Raw genomic sequence first — 25,522 nt, 5'->3', positions numbered from 1 at the left:
GATCAAATTAATATCGATAATGGCACTATAAATACTCCTTCATTTTTCCTTATCAATCTGGATATCAATGATAAAATGAAAGATGTAAAATTACTGTTTACTTCAGTTACCACATATGCACAAAAATAAGGTCATGTACCAAATAAAATTCATACTAAACTTATCGATTTGAAAGATGTTAGTGAACTTGATGATATTGAACCTAGAGATTTTGATTTTATAAATTTTGAAGATTCTTTCGTCCTTAAGACACGCCACATTGTAATTTTAGTTTGCTGACTACTATTTTTGTCAGTACCGCTTATTGTCGCTATCAGCGCGCTCATTTAGTTAGTCTACTCCAGCCACTTAATGTGTAAACATGTATTTTTTGCAAAAAAAATTTCTTCTTAAAAACTGAGTTTCTTTTAAAATAGAAGTGTAGGTTCATTCCTTAACACAAGGTGGGTCTTTTCTTTGAATCTTTACAACTCGTGTTGGTCCGTTCAATGGTAAGAATATACTCAAGTATGTTATGTAATAGAAATCTTAATTACTGCTTAACTGTATATTATATAAATTGTACCTGATTGGATACAGATATGAAGAAACATGTGAAAATATGATTCCACGCTCAGAAATGCTAAAAATGCATTCATTTTTTCATATAATAAAATGAAACTCAAAGTTCAGCTGAATGTTTGGTAGGGATCACAGAATGATATTACTCTATTTTCATCCTAAACCAGCATTACATTTGAAAATGCTCATAACTCTGTTAAATTTGGACAGATTGATTTGAAAATTTAGAAGAATCTCAAATATATGAAAAAACGTTCACAATTTTTTGTAGAATTCCCCATGACTCCTTCATCTTCCTAAGCCAAAAAAACATAATTATTATGAGAGTTGTGATGCTAGGCAGAAATTTTCAAAAGTCGCGCTTCCTTCAGCTGACGCCCGCCAAGGAACTGAATGGATAACTTTTCCTGCGTAACAACGCTATTGGGTAGTTGAACTTGAACTGGCAAGTTCAAACAATATGCATTCATTTTATCTTTCCATTAAAGTGGGAGCCATAGATAACACCAGTTACTTGGAATACAAGGTACTGGCCACGTGCATCTCAATCTTTTAATGATCAGAGTTGGATGATCGGTGTGACATCATTGGTACTCTGAATATCTATTCTCCTTATATTCCAATGTTGAATTGAGCAGCTTGTAAGTCTTTTTCTCAAAAAGTGAATAACTTTCAAGTCCCATTGACATCTCCTACGACTCATACAATATTTATCTTTATTTTTTTTAGAAATTCAATACTATTTCTTTTGGACGACTGGATCTTTCAGAATGATAGATTTTGTAAGAGCCTACATCGAATACCTGTGCTCTCTTATTGAAAATTAACATGCTTTTCTGGCTCTTTTGTAATTCAATTACTCAATGCTAATGAATTCGATGAATCGATCATTGATAAGGTATTAAAAACATGAAACATTGATTGTACTATTATTTCCTTCACAATCCTTCATCTTGTCTGTGTACTGTATATCATATGTAGAATCAATAGAACTTCTTGCCTAATCCTTACGAGGAGCTCTTTTTTCAGGAAAATTATGGCTTTCACATACTTGATGAGGAAATAGTTTTCTGGTTGAATCTTTCTAATTGAAACTATAACAAAAAATATAAGGGCGAATATTATATTGAAGCATGGATTGCCCGTGAGGAATTCTCAATAATTGTATTGAATACTCGCTCTCGTATTCTGAAAAACATATTTCTAATTCAATTATTTGTAAGAGGAATTCTCAATTGTACTTATTGTAGAACTCTCATTCTTTATTTATTTGTGAAAGGGAAATCACTCTTCATGATCCAATAGTAGATACAAAGGCCGGTCCTGGCACACAAGTGTGCCAGAACCGGCCTTTACCTCAAGGTCATCCAGGTCAACCACACCCACCCTCAAGGTCATCCAGGTCAACCACACCCACCCTCAAGGTCATCCAGGTCAACCACACCAACCCTCAAGGTCATCCAGGTCAACCACACCCACCCTCAAGGTCATCCAGGTCAACCACACCCACCCTCAAGGTCATCCAGGTCAACCACACCACCCTCAAGGTCATCCAGGTCAACCACACCCACCCTCACGGTCATCCAGGTCAACTGCACCCACCCTCAAGGTCATCCAGGTCAACACACCCACCCTCAAAGTCATCCAGGTCAACCACACCCACCCTCAAGGTCATCCAGGTCAACCACACCCACCTTCAAGGTCATCTAGGTCAAACCAAATAACCTCAAGGTCATCCAGGTCACCACACCTAACCTCAAAAAAAAAAAAAAATTCACACCTGGACTATTGTATCTATTGCATATAAAAATTGACAGAAGTATTGAGTTCCCGGGAAATTGATATAGATGATTTGCATTGCATATCCTGTTTCAATTTTGATAAGAGTGAAAGGAATAACACTTCATAATAGAACAAATTCACATCTGGACTAAGAATAGAGTCACAGGAATGATTTACACCACATATATCCTGCTTTTATCTTTATTGGATGGAAAGGATATGCGGTCAAGAAGTGGAGCAATTTCTAGAACAGGAAACCATAAACAGCTTTACTCACAAACTAAATAATGGGAAAAAAGGAAAAAAGGGAAAAAATGGAAAAAAAATTGGACATTGTGTCTTGTGCAGTCATGCCACCAGTACGTGGGTGATTTTCGTGTAGTAATGAGATCACACCAGATGAATATGTCCATGGTAGACTACTAGATCAGATTCCATGGGAGACTCTAGATCAACATGGCCATGCTGCTCTAAAGATCAAAATGGCATTGAAGATAGATATTTTCAACGACTCCCACTCCATGTTCAGACATGACATATGAACATTCTCAATGACCCTCACTCCTCTGTCACATGTCTGTATGGTATAATTGGGTCATCCACCCAGTGGTCAGTCAGTCAGTTCAATTACTGATCAGTTACTGATCATCCCTGTTCAGTCACTGTTCAGTTACTGTTCAGTCACTGTTCAACTGTTCAGTTACTGTTCAGTCACTGATCAGTCACTGTTCAGTTACTGTTCAGTCATTGAACAGTGACTGATCAGTAATTGAACTGACTGACTGACCACTGGGTGGACGACAGACCAACAGACCAACACGAGGTGTAAAAATTTATACAAACGACCCACTTTGTGTTAAGGAATGGACCTATATATATATATATATATATATATATATATAAATGAATGTCTGTTTGTGTGTTTGTCCCCTATGACTTGAAAAATACTTGACATAATGGCATGAAACTCAAGAAATATGTTGTGTGAATATTGGGGATGGTTTCTGACCAGAAATTTCAGTAGGGTGGCTAGTAATGATTATTTATTAATCAATTTTACAGACCTATGTTTTCGAAATTGTCGGCCTAGCGACTACCGGAGAACGGAAAGATGATCATGATTCAAGGTCACATTGAGATAATATGATTCAGCATCTAAAGTTACCAGCTGTAATAAACACATCACCCTATGATAAATTGTGTAGGCTACTGGTATTACAACGATAGTTCGGAGTTTAAGTGTAGTTGATTGGTACCAGCTGTAGATAATGGTTCCTTAGAAGACCTATACAAATAATTGTCACTCCCCTATCATTAAGTAACCGGAAAATGTTGGAAAAAATTATTCACCTTATGGAAGAGAGTTGTTCATATGACATTCAATAATGGCAGAATAATTCATAATTTCTTTTAATTTAGCTTAGCTTATATTCATCCAAAAATGGAAGATGGAAAGAATATGTAATTCTGGTGATTCATCGTACATTGCATATTTCATGACCATCTCTTGACAATCAACAACTATGAAAACATTGAATTCATCTTCGAAATACTGATTTATCATTTTCAATTTTTTTTTTAATTCAACACTTTACTGTTAGATATTACTCTCTACTGTTAGATATCACTCTTTACTGTTAGATATTACTCTTTACTGTTTGATATTACTCTTTACTGTTGGATATTACTCTTTACTGCTAGATATTACTACCAAGTGATTAAATGCATTCTCTATTTAATTCCATCTGGCTACTCACATCTCTCATCAACTTGTACTTTTTGTTCACGAAATATTAACACAACATATAGTTTATTGAATGGACTCACGGCTAGTACTCAAGTTTGTCTTTTTCTGGCCGTGCTACAAATGAATGTAGGTATATGTTTGACATCTCGTATTTGTCATATCTTGTTGTCTATTAAGAAATTTTTCAATGTGATTTTTGTTTGCAATAATATTTGAATTTGAAAGACGAATTATCAACAAACTCCGTACCAAAGAGAATGTCTGTGCTCTGTTCTAATCGGAATGTATGAGACTCCATATTATACAGCTAATAGAGGGCGCAAACTGAACTGGCCAAGCATACAACATGGAACAAACACGTGGCAAGCTTGCGCTTTTGATCCACAGAAAATTTAATTCAATCAGCTGATTAATAAAACTATTTCAAGCTTTCCAATGATTACAACATAATATGTTAGAATATCATGTGTCAATGAATTATCTCAGTTCCATATGGCATTCACCTTACCATGTTCTTAATCTCACTAAATAGGATCCTTTTTCATCCTTTGAAACACTTGGAGGAAAAATATCTCGTAATCTGTTCTTAGTGCACGTCTAGCATGTTTGAAGAATATTTGTGCAGAGTCTTAAGTCTGTAGGCCAATTAGTTTGAACTGTAGTGTGATTTTACATGAGAATTCTCAAAAATATGCCCTCTCCTGAACCCCTCTCTGCTCCTGGTCGGAATTTTTCTGCATAGATCTAATTTTTTTCTCGTAGCTGAACAAAAACGTTCCCAATGACTTTGCTGTGCAATGAGCGGTTAAAAAGTACAACATTTTTGGGTGGCCCCAGCTCCCTTAGGGGGGGAAATTTCTGAAAATCCTTTCTTAGTGGATGTTTTGAGGCTATCATAGACAATTGTGCAAAATTTCAAGTTTGTAGGCTCAGTAGTTTGGGCTGTGGTGTGATTTCAGTCTGTCGGGGCTTAGCCTTCTACAGATATAGAAGAAAGAGAAGAGAAAAAGAAGAGAAGATAAAAATTGAATATTCAAACGGATAGACAAATCTATCAGAGCCTAAACGGCTCAAATTGTCCTGTCAGAAAAAGTATAAGAAACAATGGGATGAAAACACAAGGTAGCCTTGAGTACTCGATAAACATGTAGGATGAATAATTGAGCAATAATAATTATACATTTTGAAAGATTCCTGTGATTTAGGAAAGTTTAAAATTTGATATTGTTCATATATTTGTTGCACCATCTATCTATTCATTGATGTAGGATATGAGATTTTAGCGATGGTAATTCTATTCTGACGTATGATATAATATGATCATATGAGAGTAGACATGTGATAAATTCAAAAAGCAACATTGTTAATAAAATAAATGAACAAGTTAGTTTTCACGAGAAAAGCTCAAAGAATGGAAAATGTAAGATGTGAATGTGTGGAATTGATGAAAGTTTCATTGATTTGTATCAGGATATTGATTCAAAGAGTAATATCCTACATTTTAGGGGCTCGTCCAGGATTGAATTGAATTGAACGGAATATCTGATTTTGGTGTGAAAAATGTCATATTTAGTAAGGTCTAAGAAAGAGTGACTTGCTGAAAACAGCAGAAGGGTTGAATATTGATCTGTCTATTAATCTGAGAATAGTACAATAGAGTAAATTGATTACGGAATCAGAAGGCTATGACGAAGAGTTTACCAAGAATCTGTTGGAGAGAGTAAAGACAGATAGAGAAAATGATGAGATGAAGGAACGTGAAGAGAGACGAGAACGTGAGGAAAAGGAACGAAAATGTGAGAGAAGGGAACGTGGAGAGACGAGAACGTGAGAAACAAGAACGTGAAGAGAGACGAGAACGTGAAGAGAGACGAGTACATGAGAAAAAGGAACGTGAAGAGAGACGAGACATATTCACTTTGCAACCTAAGCAGCAATTTGAATTGAGAAAATTTGAACTTCGAAATAGAGTTTGTGTTAACTATTATCACAATCAAGAAGTTAGTCTTAATGCAGAGTTGGTTTCTAACCATGGTAAGTTGGAACATCTTTCAAAACCAAGATTTGAATACCAAGATCAATCTATAAATTTACAAGCATTTGATCTAATTCCTTAAAATGATAATTTTTCGAATTCTTGTAGTGGAGAATAATTGAAAATTGATGAACAAGAACTTGAAAGTATAAATAGATGTCAGTATAAAATCTGTAGCCCATAGTCATCTGCACATTGGAATGTGAGAAGAGGAAGGAAGAGGGTGATGATGAGGTGGAAAGGGAACTTAGATGGAATGATGGAGAGGAAGATGGAATTAAATCAAATTATGAAATAAAGGAAAAACTTGGAAAACGGAATGAGAGTGTACAAAAAATGAGGAGAGATGAGAAAAATATGGAAATGGAAGAAAGTCAAGATACAAATTATTTAGAGAGAAATGAAAAAGAAATATTGGCTAGTATTGAAAAAAGTTAAATTGATGTTCATGATAATCTAACCTAACTAAAAAATTCAACCTAACCTAACCTAACATAACAAAAAAATTCAACCTAACCTAACCTAACCCAAACTAACCACCTAAGGTCAAAGGTCAAGGTCAAGGTCGGGGTCAAGGTCAAGGTCAAAACTTCAAAATCTTAAAAAAATAAAAAACTTGGGAAAAAACTTGAAAAAAAAATTAAATAGATTTTTATAATAATTAAAAAAAAATCAATAATGAAAAATCAAAAATAAATGAGAATAAATTAAAATAAATCAGGAGGCCTCCCACCCACTCTGGAGTGAATATATAGTGTTCACAACAGTGGGAGGACCATCAGTGTTCAGTCAAGAGCTATAGAAGACACACCTCCCCAGTTCAGTTCTTAGAACTCGGCGTTTCAGCACATTGCAGCACAGCCACACACTCCTCTTCCTGAAAAGGTATTCTAGGACACACCACCGCCATTTTGATCTTTAATTGTATAAAAAAGGTTAGTACACAAGTGTTTTCATCATATGAAAAAATTTTTTTCCTATTCTACTCATAAAAATGGGTATTTATATGATTAATTTATTATGTTCAGTGTCACTTTAATATATTGCACAGTAGATTCTGTCAATAATTAATAGTCTTCATACCTGTTGAGCTCTACAAGCAAAATGTCAGCAGATTCATATGATTTTAATGATTTCTAGTATGTCACCTCATAATGTAATGCATAATATATGTTTGCATATAAGTATGTTTCTGCCTGTGGAGCTCTATGAACTATAAGTAAACAATTGTAGACAATGAACAGTGGTTAGGTTAGGTTTGCAGAAGTTACTAGTAATTTCTTCCGACCTAACCTAACCTCAAAATATTGATTTCGAACATTCTCCTTTCTGAACATACTACCATGGTATGATTGGTTCACTGTAGCATATGTAGTAATTGTGTGCTAAACATCTAGATTGATTGCAAGACATTCAAGATGGTTGTGTCACTCTAGATGATCACCGCCTACATTGCACCCTATTATTAATCTTCTTGTATGTATATTACAGATGAACAAAGCTACCAGATGCCAGCAGACCAGCAGCTTGTCAGGAGTTTTGTATGTTGGAGGAGGCGTTCAACAACAACCTTTGGACACTCTTCTACAACAACATCTCTTCACCCAACCCAGCAAAGGACTTTCACTCTCTGCTGAACAGCCTGCAGACAAAGATCGTTGATGTGATAGGTCAGGAGTTCCAGAAACATGGGCCAATCAAGGTCAACCTAGTGCTGTAGGCTACATACCAACGCAGCCACCTTGATGAGAAGAACATTGAGCAGGGAAAATTCCAAAATTTAGCCTTCAAGACACCGAATTATTCCATATTCAATGTCAATGATCTTGCTGGAATTATCAGGGAGGTGTGCAAGAAGCTGTTGGGAGAAGAGGCCAAGTCCAAGGGCAACTCCAGTGGATGGAACCTCATCATTGATGGTCTCCTCATACGCATAAGAAAGCACAAACCACTTGGAGGATCTTTCTACATTAAACTACCAGCCAAAATTGCAGCAAGAAAAGCCATCATCAATCCAAAGAATAGCGATCAACAATGTTTCAAGTAGGCAATCCTTGCCAAACATGTTGAGGGGCGTACTTACTTACTTTCCATGTCCAGGATCACCAGTCTTCTATTTTTCTATATATTTTGCTCCCAAAATTTAGCCACCCAGAGGGCTTTGTCATTGCTTTGGAGGAGGTCGTCATGAGAGCAGTTTGTGTCAAGCAACTCGCACTGCAATAGGTGAGTGTAGTTTTGTTCCAAGCCGCAGTCACAGGCAGCATCGTCCTGAATGTAACCCCAGCATAAGAGATTTGATTTGCACTACTGTGCATAGTCGGTTTAAAGACTTTCAAGTTGTGAAAGGGAGTTCACTACCACAGCTAGCACTTTCTCTCAGTTCCAGGAGCGGATTTTGCAGTTCCCCCTGCCATAGATCCAACCTTCGTTGTTCAGGTGTTGTGGTAAGAGGTACTGTTGACTGGATGGAACTCCTTCTTGACTTGAGCCTTGTTGCTGTTGGTTGATGGTGAAACAGAGCGTGTCTTGGGTCGCTGATTTGCTTCTTCCGTTCCACTTCTGCTGCAACAGTTCTGCAAATGGGTGGTGGTGCTATTTCTATGATTGGGAAAATTTTTCCAATGGGTGTGGGCTTGAGACAGCCTGAAATTATTCTCCCAGTCTCATTGACTGCCATATCAACATGTCTGGCATGCACAGAGTTTGCCCAAACTGGGGCAGCATATTCTGCAGTGGAAAGTCATAGTGCAATGGCTGATGTACTTAGAACACTGGGGCTAGCCCCATATATGGGATAGCCATATATGGGATGGATTCCAAATGTATTATTTATCTGAGACGTGTTGCGAAAGGAATGAAGGAGGATCATTTCGATCTACTACTCCTCCATGACAATGATGGCAGTGAAGCCACCACCTCCACCACTCAGGACAGCAGTTCTTATCCCTAAGGTGGTGGCTTCACTGTTGTCCTGAGTGGTGGTGGTGGCTTCACTGCTGTCCTGACCTCCAAAACTCAGGACAGCAGTGAAGCCACCACCACCACTCAGGACAACAGTGAAGCCACCACCTTAGGGATAAGAACTTATTTCCATCATGGCTGACAATCACCAACCTCATCCCTAAGGAGCCAATTGTCTACAGAGGACCTGATGCAGCCGAACACTTCATCAAAACTCTGACCATGCATGCTAGAGATCAAGATGAGGCAATCAATCATCGTCAGATGAAGATGCTTCCACTTTTAAGAGGGAGAAAGCCAGACACAATGCTGCCACGAACTGTGAAGCCTGCGAGAAACCATTCAATGGTGACAAGGTGTATGACCATTGTCATATAACAGGAGTCAACCAGAATGCTCTGTGCAACAAGTGAAACCCTCAAAGATGTCATACAACATTCATCCCTGTTTTTCTTCACAACTCTTCCAATTACGACACTCACTTGATCATACTTCACCTTGGAACCGATAAAAAGCAGCTGTACGTCATCCCAAACATATCAGAAATGTAAATATCATTCACCAAACAAATTTCAAAACAACTGCATCTACGATTCATTGATACCTTCAGATTCACACCAGACAGCCTGGATAACCTAGTCACCAACCTTGTCAAGTCTACTGAAGAAGTGTCAACAGTGCTACCAAATACTGCTAGAGAATTTGGAGACAAACTGGAATTGGTTTCCAGAAAGGGTGTGTTTCCCTACAAATATTGCAACTCATGGGAGAAACTGGAGGAGACCTCACTACCACCAAAGGAAGCATTTTTTAATGAGCTAAATGACAGCCACATCAGTGATGAGGCATATGAACATGCCAAACAAGTAGGGGAGGAATTTGACTGTAAGACCCTGGGAGAGTACAGTGATCTATACCTCAAAACAGATGTTCTCCTTCTGGCCGATGTGTTTGAAAGCTTCAGAGATATATGCTTGAAAAACTATAACTTGAATTGTGCTCACTACTTCACATCACCAGGCTTCTCCTTTGATGTTATGCTAAAGTATACAAAAGTTGAACTAGAACTCTTGACCGACTATGACATGTATATGTTCATCGAATGAGACATCAGAGGCAGGATAATAACATGCATTCATCGACATGCCATTGCCAACAACGCCTACACAGGAGCGCCTGTCAACCCCAAGAAGCCCACATCATACCTCCTGTACACAGATGCAAACAACCTGTATGGCTGGGTGATGTGTCAACCACTCCCATGCCGGAAATTCCAGTGGATTGAGAAAGATGAGTTGGAGGGGGTGAGCAGAGGTATTGATGGTGTTCGAGATGTTTAAAAGATTGGCTACATCTTGGAGGTGGACGTTGAGTACCCAGCTGAGCTACACAACTCCCACAACGATTTTCCATTCCTAGCTGAGAACAAAAAAACACCAAAATCAGGATCGTTGAGATTGATGACAACTCTAAACAACTGAGAACGATATATATATGTCATTACCGCACCCTCAAGCAAGCAGTACAACATGGATTGAAAATCACTAAAGCTCATTGAGGTGTAAGGTTTGAGCAGGAGGACTTCCTAGCACCCTACATCATGCTAAACACCAGACTTTGACAACAGTCAAGAAACAAATTTAAAAAAAAATTCTTCAAACTGATGAGCAATGCAGTTTTTGGCAAGACAATGGAGAATGTTCGGAAGCATATGAACATGGAGCTCATCAACAATGAGAAACGTCTAAGGAAACTGATTGCTCGACCAACCTACAAGGACCGCATCATCTTTGGTGAGAACATTTGTGCTGTGACACTGCACAAGGAGAAAGTTGATCTGAACAAACCCATCTACATTGGTTTGTCAGTGTTGGACATTAGCATGACCCTTATGTATCAATTCCACTACAATGTAATGAAACCGACATACAAAGAGAACCTGTAACTGCTTTACCATGATATGGACAGCTTAGTCTACATTGTGAGAACTCAGAACCTCTACAACAAAATCATCAACAACCAGCAACTGGAAGACACCTTTGATACATCTGAGTATCTGACCGGCCAATCATGCTATTCAGACACAAACAAGATGGTACTTGGAAAGTTCAAGGACGAATATGCTGGCAGAGCTTCTCATGAATATGTAGGTCTACGATCAAAGCTGTATGCCTGCAGATGCTTAATCAAAGATCCAAGTCAATTAAAAAGTGGTTTGATAAAGAAAGCTGAAGGAGTGAGGAGACCAATACTTGGACAAGAACTGTTGAAATCCCACCCCGATGCTGAACAATACATCACCTGTCAGGACTACTTCGACTGTCTCTATGAGAACAAAGACATCTCTAGGAAGCAGGTGATGATTGATACCAGGAAGCATCAAATCATGATGCCAGTTCAGACGAAAAAAGCACTAAGCAATGCTGATGAAAAGAGACATATATTGGATGATGGAGTTCATACTTTGGCATTTGGACATCATTCTCTTTCTTGTAAAGGGAGCAATGATGGTGATTATGATGATAGAGAAGTTGATGAACCATCTGCGAAAAGGCTATGCCAGAGTGATAATGAGTAACAGCCATCATGAAAGAACTGGAAATTGTTTGCAATATGGTTGGATGATGGCTGGCTGACAGCAGCTTTGGACAGTCAATCAAGATCTTTGTCTATGGATATGACACAATCACTCTATTAGACAAGCTGCTGCAGCTGGATGATGAAGAGAATATGAAGTATGTTGACTTTACATCAGCCTATCTCTACTACAAGATATCAAACCTGGAGGAATTGCTGAGGACTAGCGCTGGATATGGAAGCTACTGTCTGGAGCAATACCTACTCAACTATGTGGAGTCTGTGCGGAAGAAGCTGACTGGATCAAGGAAGGATCCTATGGATGTACCACTAATCTGTACACTCAATATTGTTAACTCAACCCATGATTGGATTATGTCGATGAATGAGCATTTGATTTAATTTACTGTTTTATCATTCACTTTAACCCCCACCACCATCATTATAGGCTATATATAAGTGGAGACGTTTGTCAGTCAATTGCTAACTGTTGACAATGTCATACTTTAAAGGTTATGTTCTGTTTGGCGATAGCCAACAAGTACCTTTGGATACTATCTACAGTCTCGAGTATAGTGGAGTGGCTGTTGTAAATAAATAAAGTCTATAATTGGCAAAATGAGGATGTCAAGATTGAATTAGTCTTTGATGATTGTTCATCTTGAAAGTATTGGTGTGAATTTGAATGTGGTGACAAGAGTCTAACTCTTATCAGCAACAATGGGAAGGTGACCTTTGCAGGATTCTCATACTGCAGAGATGATGGATGTGTGAAGAGATTTAGAGTTACTAGGGCTGTTCAGGAGACCCTGCTCTACTAATATCTATCTACAGTGCTGCTTTTTGGGATACTGTGCAAACTGATGAAGTATGCAGCATTTCAGAATGAGAGGAAAGGTCGGCAGAGGTCTATCAGGAAATCACAAAATATAGAAGAGGATTTTCAATGACAAATATATATATACTGTTTTATAATGGGAAATGAATGCATATGGGAAGAATGAAATATTGTTTTCTCTTCTCTACCCACTAGTGAAGTGATCAGACTTTTACATACAGAAAAATATATCCTCTGGTTCTGTTGATACTGACCTTTAATACTAATCTTCACCACTTTGGATTCAAACCTGGAACCTCTGACTAGGAAAGCTGACATGCTAACCACTACACCATAGAGGATTTATGTTTGAAGACTCAAATTATATAGAATAAGATACTTCTTCTTACTAATGATAAAGAGGAATTGAGAAGTGAGTCATGATAGGGTGACATCATCATGAAAAGTTATCCCCACCACCACTTTTCTCTGTTTGGTATGCTTATGAGGTATCATAGGACCAATGATTATACAAGAGAAAAGAAGCTGTTCCATTTGTATATTCTTTTCAATAATTGAGATTTCATGATAAATGCCATATACTTGCACATTTTTGTTATTATTCAACAACTTCCTTATCACTTGGCTATAAGTAAATCATGATGTCATACAGACCAGTTGAAACATGAAAACTTTCCTGTTGAGTCATAGTTGTTCTATTGAAAAAAGTTACCTCAACAGAAAATATCCATCGTGATGTAATGGTTTACAAACAATTACACCTACACTTTACCTACCTACATTCCTCAACCAGACATCCTACATCCCTATATATACAATGAAGATTCGTACCCTGGTCCTTATGATAATTAAAACCCGAGTCCTCTGGAATGGAAAGCAGAAGTGCTAACCACCACACCACGGTGGATATCTATTTACTTGTTGTTTATTATGTATACTTTAACACCTATATCCAAGCTCATTACAGTTTCTAGTGAGCTGTAAGTGAACACTGACTGAACAGTGACTGAACATTGACTGAACACTGACTGAACAGTGACTGAAAAGTGACTGAACACTGACTGAACACTGAACAGTGACTGAACCGTGACTGAACACTGACTGAACAGTGACTGAACAGTGACTGAACAGTGACTGAACAGTGACTGAACAGTGACTGAGCACTGACTGAATACTATTGGATGCTGTTCTGGGAAATATAACTGGGAAAATATATCCCTTGTGATACAATGATTTGATCATACTCTAGAATTTATATCTGAGACTCTTGAAAGCATGCATGCTACCCATTACACTGCAGAGGATATCTCATTACTGTTTGGATATTCAAGCTCCTTGTATATCTATGGAATGATCACTTCTCCTTACATAACTAAGTGTGGTGAAGAAGATTTGAGGAATGGAAATTAGTAATTCATTGAACATATGCTTTTTCATTGAGGATCAAAATGGTGGTGGTGTGTCCTTGGATACTTCTCTACAGTGTGCTGTAGTGTGCTGAAATGCTGGGTTCCAGAACTGAACAGATGTGTCTTGTATGGCTGTTGACTGAACACTGATTTGCCCCCACTGTTGTGAACACTATATATACATTCTTTGACCTTGACCTTGATCTTGACTTTGACTTTGACTTCGACCTTGACCTTGACCTTGACCTTGACCTTGACCTTTGACTTGGATAGGTTGGGTTGGATTTTTCAGTTAGGTTAGGTAAGGATGGATTTCTTAGTTAAGTTAGGTTAGGTTGGGTGGTGAAGTCTGGCGCATGGTGTGCCAGAACACACAATTTATACCTACTAATAAAATTATTCTGTTTGTGACAATAAAACATTCTTGATTCTTGAGTTTTAAATGAGTACGTTTCTGATACTTACAGAATTCTTGCAAAGAAGGACCTCCGTGCCCATGGATCTATAGATATTTGATCCACCTTGCTCTTGTACAATCATTGATGATATTACACCGTTGTCATTTATTTTTGCCTTCACAATAGTTCTAAAAGAATCGATCTTATTCTGATACAGCATCGATGCACTGGAACACCTTTCAACAGGAGCATTTAACACCTTAAAATTTCACATTGTAATGCAGATGAAATTTCTCTTGGAACTGACTGAAGATTCAGGGCCGGTCTCCAAGCTCGAGATTCAGCTAAAATCTAAACTTTGAACAGCTGGAGTCAGAAAATTGGCTCTCTGAAACGCAGTCGCAGTCCACGTTTGAATAAATTTCGAAGAACTAGAAAATTGAACACAGAATAAAATAAAGAGAATATAGTGTAAGGTATTCCTCAAAATCGTTCATAAAAAATTTGTCAATAAGTTGGAGGCTGATATGAGTGACACACAACTGGGCTCTCGAAGTGGCCTTGGCAAAAGAGAAGCATTGTTTGAAGTAAGTGTATTGATGCGAAGATGCCTGGATGTGGATATGGATCTTTATATGTGTTTTATTGATTATGAAAAAGCCTTTGATAAGGTACGGCATGACAAACTGTATGGAATTCTCAAAAGTGAAAATATTGACAGTAAAGATATTAACATGATAACCAATTCATACTGGAATCAAACAGCAGAGATCAGAGTTAAGAATGAGATGACTGGGGAGATAAAGATTTGTCGTGGTGTTCGTCAGGGATGTGTTCTTTTACCATTCTTGTTTAATGTCTTCAGTGAAGCCATTTGTCAAGAAGCTTTAATGGAGAAAAATCTTGGTCTTTCCATAATGGAGTAACTATTAATTATTTACGCTATGCAGATGACACACTTCTGATAGTGGAAAGTGAGAATGAGTTGCAGCAATTCCTGGAAAATGTGAATAGCTACAGCAATAACTATGGGTTGAAGCTAAATCTTAAAAAAAACCAAGTGCATGATAGCAGAGAGTGCCGGTTAATATTGTAGTGGACAATACACCTATTGAGAGTCACATCATATGAGTATCATGGAACATGGATTATTGAAGTGAACTATCAGACCAGGGGTATCAAAGGACGAGTGAAGATAGCACGACCGGTGTTCATAAAAATGAAAAGATTCCTGTGTAGCCGAGATATTAAACTGGAACTTAGAATAAGCATGCTGCGTTGTAATGTGTTTTCTACATTGATGTACGGCATGAAAGCATGGACTTTGAAAAATTCAATCTCAAAAACATCGAGGCATTTGAGATGTGGTGCTGTAGAAGGATGTGGAGAATACCATGGACAAGGAAAGTGACCAATAGGGATGTAATGTTAATGATGGCAAAGGTATGTGAAGTTGTTGCAACTATAAAGAGAAGAAGATTGCAATATTTCGGCCATGTAATGAGGTGAAAAGTATGAGCTGTTGATACTTATATTGCAAGGAAGGGTCATGGGAAAGAGGAGTGTGGGGAGAAGAAGGATATTCTGGCTGCGTAATTAAAGAGAATGGTATGGCTGCAACTCAAGGGAACTATTCAAGGCTGCAATCAGTAAAGTGAAAATTGCCGTGATGATTTCCAATCTCCGATAGGAGGAGGAACCAGATGAAGAAGAAGTGTGAAGTCTCAGCTATTTTGAATTATCTAGGATTTATCATAATTATCTTTATATATTATCTATCATTTCATCAGGTAGAAACGTTTCCAATCAGAATTATAGAGTTGAGAAAATAGAGATTATCATGAAAATCTGCCGTTATGAAAATTGATCACCTGACGCTAGTGTTCACACGCATCTCAAGGTACTAGAGTACAAGGTACAAGATACTATTCAACGATCTGAGCCAGCTGGTGACGAGACAATAACGCTGGATACATACGAGATCTGCTATCTCTCATAGTGAGGGAATACAATCAACAGTTTGCAATTGAATAATCACATTTTCTCAATTTCAAGCTTATTTTCAATTTTGGGTGATAATGTTACTGGACTGGACATTAATTGTAGAGATTTTCATGCTCAATCTTTCACTCAAAATTTTCAGTTCAAATTATATCTGAGACCTGATAATTGGAAATATTAGTTCAACGACCTTAAGTCTCAAATATCATGTCTTTCCATCAATTGGCAGGTGAGATATCGTGCACACAGACATACATACACACATACACACACACACACACATTCACACACATACACATACACACACACCAATACCCAAAAACCAATTTTTGGACTCAGGAGACCTTGAAACAAATAGAAATTCAGAAATTGGGGTACCCAATTTCCTTGGAGAGCAATATTTTCCTTACCTATGGTAATAAGTCAAGGAAAGTAAAATCCACGACTGCGCCGCGTTTTGGAAAGCCAATTTTCTGACTCCAGCTGTTCAAAGTCCAGAACTTAGCTAAATCCCGAGCTTGGAAACCGGCCCTTATTGGTTTTGACAATATGGAGTCGTTTCCTTTCAATAACTTTCCCACATTTTTCTCATTCACATGACTTATTCAGAACTTACGTGACAGTTTGGGATTGTGAGTCTCCAAGCGCAGGTTCTGATACAAATTGACCCACTCGCAAGTCGATTCCTTGTGAGCCAATCAGAGAGCGGTAGTATGTTGTGGGGGTCAACGAGTATGCAATATCTCTGCAAGCAATAATGGATACTCTCAATTTCGTGTCAACTATTATACACCGACATTATATAATATACAAACTACTCATTGAAAGTAGAGCATGTCTTACTACCCTCGAGTGTGACAAGTGAATTTTCAGGTATGATGAAAAAGGGCTACTTATAAAAATATAAATCTCAGTACCATTTTTGAATGAAAATCGCATTATTAGCCGAAACATGTTGTGACGAGATAATTTCAAAAGGGTACTCTGTTTTATATTTTTATTCATATGATGAACAAGATATTGCATTCATTCAAAATCAAATAATTATTAATAATGTTCGGCTGTTTGTCTGCACCTGTTCATAATTTGTCTTTCTCTGAATAATTTCTTATATAGTGAGGTCTACGTTATGCGTAGACTGCAATGTTACAACATTTGTAAGAGAGAATAATATTATCCATTGGACAACGCTGTCCTCCTATCTCCACTGTCGTTATAAGGTAGACCTCACATTGGTTCAATTGTATGGAAATAGTTATTTGTGCAACTAGTGCGCAAAGTGACAGTTTGCTGCACCAAAAGAAACTTTTACGCACGAGCCGTAGGTGAGGGCGGAATGGTTTCTTGAGTGCAGAAGAGGAACTTTGCGCACATATTTCACATTAAATTTTTCCCACAGTTGCCATTGGATATGAAAAATGGTTGATTATGGATAAAATGATGGCTGAAATCCATCAAATGTTTGTCTGTATAATTTTGTTATTAATAACTATAATTTATTTAGAACTTGATAATCCAATTGAAAATTAGTAATCGATAATCGATTCAAATTAAATTTAAATTAATCCAATTAATTTGAAAATTTGAAAAATTTGAGTGAATCCTAATTCCTAAATAATTTCTCAACCAATCAATTTATGAATGAAAAAAAATTATTTTGAAATAGTGAATAGTTGAAAATATTCAAAATGTATAATTTAATGAGTTCTAATTTTTATTTATTTGAAAATCATAAAAAATATAGATAGAACTAATTTGCATTCAAAATACACGCCAACAATGTCAACAGCTGATTGGGATGGCTGCAAGATAATACACAAAGTATTAAGAGTATGCAAAGTAATACTTTGCGCACTAGAGTGGAAAAGTGATTCTTTGCGGCCTGCAACCAGTGCAAAAATGGTCACTTTACAAGGGACCTGTAGGAAAAAGATATTGTGATATTGCTCATCAATGACTCATTCATCTTGTTCTTCCAGTATAATGAATATAATATAATAGTATTAATAGCTTCCCATACAATGCTGAGAGGTTTGAGATGAATTTCACTATGGCCACGGAGTAAAGAGACAATTTCCTATTTTCCTCCTTATATTCTGATGAGTCTTTCCTATTTTGTTACATAGCTTTTCATGTTAGGTGAGAAGAAACCAACCGAGAGAAATCTCAGTTGGAGAGAAGTTCAGTAATTGGATTCTCCTTAAAATGTATATATTCAGGGCTACTTATTTTTATTTATAAAATAACATCATATTACCCTTTTTCGTGTTTTAAATCAGTTATTTTATTTCTAAAACTTTTTAAAGAAGGGTACTATGATGTTATTTTATGAATTGAATTCTTACATGCTGTTGTCGGAATTACGTCTAGATGCTGTATGACCTTCTACCATTAACACGTTTTCTGACGCTGTGGAAAAATACAAATAATTTATTCAAAATAAAATAACAGAATTTGAACATTAACGAGACTACTTAGATAGAAAACACTCATTAGTTGAGAACTATAAACTCGTAGGGCCCGGTTACACAGTTGAATTTTAGCCGTGATTAATTCTGAACTAATATGATATAAGTCCATGAACTAACTAGATAACCAATAAGAGAAGGCTTTTTTTAAAAGACGTCTCCTCTGATTCGTTCTCATGGAATTAATCATGATTTAAATTTAACCGGCTTTTGTGCATTCGGGCCTTATAAGTTGAAAACTATAAACTCATAATTTGTTGAGAGCGAAGATGCCTAAATACGCAGAATATGCGTATTTGAACTTGAGAGATAACTACCTAAATTATCTAACTTATAGAGCTAACTTGATCCACAGAGCTCATCTTGCTTCAATAATGCCAAAATCGTTGTCCGACTGTTTGTATGTTCTACAATAGCTTTAGAAAGAATTGATCAATAAGCTTCAAATTTAGAACATGTATTCTTCGAACCTTTTTACAGATCAAGTTCGTTGAACAACAAAATTGTCTCACTCCTTCGTCCGTTTTTACTTTCCTTGCCCTATAGGTAAAGAAAGTATTGCTTTCCGAAAAAAATTAAGATACCCCAATTTCTAAATTTCCATACGTTCCAAGGTCCCCTGAGTCCAAAAAAGTGGTTTCTGGGTATTGGTCTGTATGTGTGTGTGTGTGTGTGTGTGTATGAGTGTATGTGCGTCTGTGTACACGATATCTCATCTCCCAATTAATGGAATGACTTGAAATTTGGAACTTAATGTCCTTACACTATAAGGATCCGACACGAACAATTTCGATCGAATGCAATTCAAGATGGCGGCTAAAATAGCGGAAATGTTGTCAAAAACAGGGTTTTTCGCGATTTTCTCAAAAACGGCTCCAACGATTTTGATCAAATTCATAACTAGAAAAGTCATTGATAAGCTCTATCAACTGCCACAAGACTCATATCTGTAAAAATTTCAGGAGCACTGCACCATCTATGCATAGTTTGATTTTAGATTCCCAATTATCATCAGGCTTCAGATACAATTTAAACAGAAAATTCCCAGTGGAAACGATTGAGCATGGACATCTCTTCAATTAATGTTCAGTAAAATTTTCACTTAAAATTGAAAATAAGCACGAAATTCGAGAAAATGTTATTATTTCAATATTGCAAACTGTTGGCAACTGTTGATTCTATTAAATGATTCACTATGAAGAGATAGCAGACCTCGTATGTCTCCAGCGTTATTGTCCTGTCACCAGCTAGCACAGATCTTTGTTTATAAGTAGACTTGAGATGCGCGTGCACACTAGCGTCAGGTGATAAATTTTCATAACGACAAGGAAAGTTGTGTGAGTGCGCCACACCAGATTTTTGGAATATGAGAAAAATTGAAAGTGCATGAGAAAAAGATCTGGTGTGGCGCACTCACACAACTTTCCTTGCATAATGAAAATTGATCACCTGATGCCAATGTTCACGTGCATCTCAAGTCTACTTATGAACAAAGATTTGAGCCAACTGGTGACAGGACAATAACACTGGAGACATACGAGGTCTGCCATCTCTTCATAGTGAATCAATTAATGGAATCAACAGTTGCCAAAAGTTTGCAATTGGATAATCACATTTTCTGGAATTTCGAGCTTATTTTCAGTTTTAGGAGAAAATGTTACTGAACATTAATAATTGTAGAAATTTTCATGCTTAATCTTTTCGACTTGAAATTTTCTGTTCAAATTGTATCTGAAGCCTGATAATTGGGAATCTAAAATCAAACTTTGCATAGATGAGGCGGAGCTCCTGAAATTTTTCAGATACGGGACTAGTAGCAGTTGATAGAGCTTATCAATGGCTATTTCAGGTATGAATTTAATCAAAATCGTTGAGCCGTTTTTGAGGAAATCGCGAAAAACCCTGTTTTTGACAACATTTTCTCCATTTCAGCAGCCATCTTGAATTACATTTGATCAAAATTGTTTGTGTCGGATCCTTATAATGTAAGGACTTCAAGTTCTAAATTTCAAGTCATTCCGAAAATGGGAGATGAGATATCATGTACACACACACACACACACACACACACACACACACACACACACACACCACCCACACACACACACACCACACACACACACCTTAAGTTCCAAATTTCAATTCATTCCGTTGATTGGGAGATGAGATATCGTGTACACAGACGCACATACACTCATATACACACACACACACACACACACCACACACACCACACACACACACACACACATACAGAACAATACCAAAAACCACTTTTTTGGACTCAGGGGATCTTGAAACGTAAAGAGATTTAGAAATAATTGGGGTACCTTAATTATTTTCGGAGAGCAATACTTTCCTTACCTATGGTAATATGGCAAGGAAAGTAAAAATGTGTTATCATTTAGTCAGCTGAAGAATCCATTGTAGACTATGAAATTCCTACAATTTATTCATTCATTCATAGCATCAGCTAAAGCTATTCGAAAGCTATCACTTCATGTTCTGACACATTATCCCAGCTAGTTGATACGCAACATAATATTTACAACTTTTACCACAACAAAATGATAAATGTGCGGTTTTTTCTCTTGGAACTCTGTATCGAATTCATGTATCATATGACCACCTCATCAAATTTTGGATTCATATGAGGGTTAAAGATTTAAAGAGTAATTCTACATTCCTAATAATTATTGGATCCCCAATGAAACTCATGAAGTGTTGTATTGTAATATTTGAAACCTGCAACTTGAAAGGCAAGGGTATTGGAAGTTCTGTACATCATTTGTATCTCAAATTTCAGTAGCTATATACTGGAATAAAATAATTCCCATATTCCGTTTTGAACTATTTTCAACGACACTACAGTCTAATTCCCATATCTCGACTATGTCTCTGCGTTGGAATTGATATTTCTATCTATTTTGATTGAAATCAGCAGAGATTCTTCTTCAATCGCAAGCTACTTAGTTCACATAAACTTTTTCGGGATTAATGCTAATGGAAAGAAAAAGTCCATATTCGCCACAGAAATTTTTTGTAGGGATGGCTTCAATAGTTCGTCTAAGAAACGCTGAAATTGACGTTTATTAGCGTTTTCTCAGCTAACTGGTGATTGAATTGAGCCCGAAAGTCCTTAATAGACTTAATAGAGCAAGCTCAAATGAAAAGGATGTATTTCGTGTAACCTGCGTATGTGTTATAATTTTTGAAAATTTCTATACTCTAATTAGAGTCTCTGGGAAGCTTTAAAAACAAGCAAACTTCCAAGTAATCGTTGGCTGGAGGATGTGGATTACGACATTAGGAAGCTGGATGTCAGGGGATGGAGACATAAGGCTGCCGATAGAGACGAATAGAGAGATGTTTTGAATGAGGTCACGGCTCTGAATGAGCTGAAGCGCCAAGGAGTAAGTATGTGAGTAAGCTCAAATGAAAAATGTAACTGAGCGAAGTGAGTCTTCTGGTCTTATTCCTGGAGGATTCAAATAGGGAGCCCAGTACAAAGCGAAGCGAGCATGCAGGCTAGTAGAGAATAAACAATTCTAAATAAAGTAGTTTTTCTACCCAGTGTTTTTTTCTCAAAAAGTGCGTGCTAGCTCTTTTATTGAATTATTTTCGATAATCAGGATGATTTTTTGTTAATGTGGTCAATTTTATGAAATGAATGATCAATTCCATAAAATCAATGATCAATTTTATATTAATGTTGTATGGCTCAATATTATCAGGATTTTATGAATATTTTAATAGGTGAATGAATGAATGATGGATTCACGAATGAATGAATGAGTTATTGGATCAATGAATGGGTTAATGGATCAATGAATGGGTTATAGTAGGTAGTGAGAGGTTGGTAGCACTGGCTGCCTTGTTTGTTTGTTCTAGAACTGCGTCTGTATTTCACTTCAAACTATCAAGTATTAAGGAGGATTTTAATGGTTCAAGAGTTTTTTCTTTGGAGGGTTGTGAGTGACCTCAGGATTTGTTCTTTGAATTAAGTGTAGGGGTCTTGGATTTCTGGTTTCTTGTTTCTTGCGTTGTGATCTGTTTCCCAACCTATAATAGTGTGATTCCAGCGAGGATAGGCTATAATGCTTTTGATGGGCTTGTGGTGAACTTTGATCCTCTTGCTTTAAACATGACGATAGAGAAATTACCCCTAGTGAATCTGTTATCACGGGACACTCAGTTTCAGAGGGGCTAAAAAGTAAGACGTGATCTGCATCATCGCAACGGAAGTGAGAAGATTGCCTAGAATTACACATCAGCTACTGCTGTCTGTTATCTATTGATACTGAACGAATACTGTATCTTTTCTCGGAGTCTCACTGTCAACTGTTTCCAGAATTGTCTTCTTCCGAAGAAAACGTAACTAATTTTGATCAGATGATTCGTAACCTTCGTTAATATTGGGACTTGCGAGTGGGATCGTAGTCCTTATCTAAGACTGACTAACAACGTTAAGTTCATCTTTGTTGTTTGTATTGATGAAAATGAGAGTGACTTTCACAGTGAGATGAGCGAAATTGGCAATAGCAAGAGGATCGATGTTTTTATTTTATTAATTATTGTGGTTTGAGAAGTGTTTCTTCCATATGACATTCCAATATCTATTTATATAAAACACCTCAGAAAAATCGACTTCAGTGCTCTTCTTATGAGAACTTGTAACAGTACTCTCAATTTCCTTCCACTTTTAACCTATATAATAGTATCTAATAGTATCTATTTGATTCAAAATTCGCTTGTTTATCTGAGTATTGAAGAGCGTAAATTGTATTTTGAAAAGTGAAAGTGACATAACCAGCATTTTGATTTGAACAGTATAGTATAAATTGGAAATGGGACAGCTTTGGGCATAAGCCTGTTGTGCCTTTCCTCATGTTAAGTATTTGTGCGCAATATGATAAATAAATAAACATATTACATCCTATGTAATCAGGAGCTACCATATCATCTCCAAAGCCTTGAAAGCTCTCTTGGCGAATCCTCTATTTTTCCTGTCTGTTACCCTTTCTCCCCCTATCAATATTTTTCATTGAGAGTCAACCTAAACACTGACACAGAATAATGCTCACCAGGCGAGTTAGGAATGAACTGTCAAAATTGTCTGGTGAAGATGGCATGCATCTATATGAAGGTTTGATGCATGAAGAAGTCATTGAATTAGCTATTGAGATCCATGGCGCACTCGGTGTCATATCGTCGCATTGTTCGGGTGATGCATTGGTTGATATCATCCCTCATTTGATAAAGACATTGAATCGTCTGGATGCATGTTTAAAAATAAACGGTGAGCTTCAGATGAGTTTAACTGACATTTCTGCGGAAAACTCGATGGAGAAATTCAAAAAAGAGTTCAGTGCTTCGAAGAGTCACTGAACATGGAGGAACAGACGGAGAGTGAAATTGGAGAGTTGAGATCAAGGGTGAATGATTTATTGAGGGGTGAAAAAATACTTCAAAATGATATTTTGGAGTAGGATAAAATGCTTGAAGTGTTGAGGGCTGATAGTACTGATCGTGATCGCAACCACACACTTCTCCATGAAATTCAACAACTCGAGAGGCAGCTGGAGAGTTATGAGCGGACACGGGAATCGTTGGATAGTCGGCCGGGCGTGCGGAGTGAGGCTGCTGATGGAGGAGTTGAGCGGCCGAATCGCTGTGCAGCTACTCTTGGACTTTTGGCTGAGCAGAACTTTCCACCTGTCGTTCAACGGCAATGTTCTACATTGCTTGAATATGTTTGTTTGTAATGAACTCTTATGTGATAATGATATAAACGCCTATTGTTGTGAAAGGTTTTCCCAAATTAGAGATCTTGCAGTTATTGATCCGGTTGTGACATCGCTTTCAATTAATGACAGTAACTACGATTCTTTTTTTCTAGTTTCCGAAACATATGCACAAAAAATATAGCTTCCATTTTCAATGACAATAATATTTGTGAAGGTAACTTGAGCTCGGGTTGGAATGGCTCACACTGGAGCCTTCTTATCTGTGATTATACTGACTCCTCCTCTTACAATTCTGATTATTTAAAGAACTACAATGAGAAAATCATGCATAAGTTATTTGATAGATTGAAACTAACTTTCAATACCGTAAGGATAACTAACGTAAATTGCCTTCAGCAGGACAATTCACATGATTGCGAAATTTATGTACTGTATCATCTCGAAAACTATTCAACAGTTAGGGTAGGAAATAAAGATAAATGTTTCACTCAAAATCTTGTATTATCAAAGTTTAATACGAAAAGGTTCAGATGGAAGGTGTTGAGTACGATTGGTCAATATTTGAAACATAAAACGTTCAATGGTGCGAATTGTGTTGATCAATCGGAAGAAGATATTGGACCTCCCAGGAAGGAAAGAGAATGTGATTTGCTTATTGCAAACAGTCTAATGGAGTGTGGATAACCAGATGAAATAAATGTGATAAGTAATGATAATGAAGTGATTGATAAAACACCCAACGGTATGGAATTGATTTGCGTCATTCGTCTCAGACTAAACCTATCTCTAAAAAGAAAATAAGAATTTTTGCAGATAGCCAAGGTAGAACAGTGGGTGACGACTTATTAGCTAATAAGAGTAATCATGATATCCGAACGATTCTCAAACCAGGAGCAAAGTTTCAAGATGTCACGAAGGAATACGTGAAAGAGTGTTTAGATCTGGTAATTCAGGTTTTTGTATCGGGCACCAATGATATAGCCTGTAATCAGGCT

The 25,522-nt window shown here is 37.1% G+C and overlaps 1 protein-coding gene across 2 annotated transcripts in view; it reads right to left on the bottom strand.

The window, feature by feature from the left end:
- Positions 1-18,784, bottom strand: part of LOC120353023 — a 54,509-nt gene extending 35,725 nt beyond the window's left edge. For both annotated transcript variants that reach the window (XM_039435456.1, XM_039435455.1), the window contains exons 1-3: positions 18,658-18,784; positions 16,929-17,057; positions 14,379-14,547 (exon numbers count right to left, since the gene is read on the bottom strand). In XM_039435456.1, the coding sequence (XP_039291390.1) occupies positions 14,379-14,547; positions 16,929-17,057; positions 18,658-18,704 (345 nt within the window). In that variant the 5' untranslated portion in view covers positions 18,705-18,784. The remainder of the gene's footprint in view (positions 1-14,378; positions 14,548-16,928; positions 17,058-18,657) is intronic.
- Between the last annotated feature and the right edge of the window lie 6,738 nt (positions 18,785-25,522).

The sequence above is a fragment of the Nilaparvata lugens genome, chromosome 9, assembly GCF_014356525.2.
Source record: "Nilaparvata lugens isolate BPH chromosome 9, ASM1435652v1, whole genome shotgun sequence".
Lineage (NCBI taxonomy): Eukaryota > Metazoa > Arthropoda > Insecta > Hemiptera > Delphacidae > Nilaparvata > Nilaparvata lugens.
The sequence above is the reverse complement of the archived record's forward strand: the minus strand, read 5'-3'. Positions and strand labels throughout refer to the sequence as shown.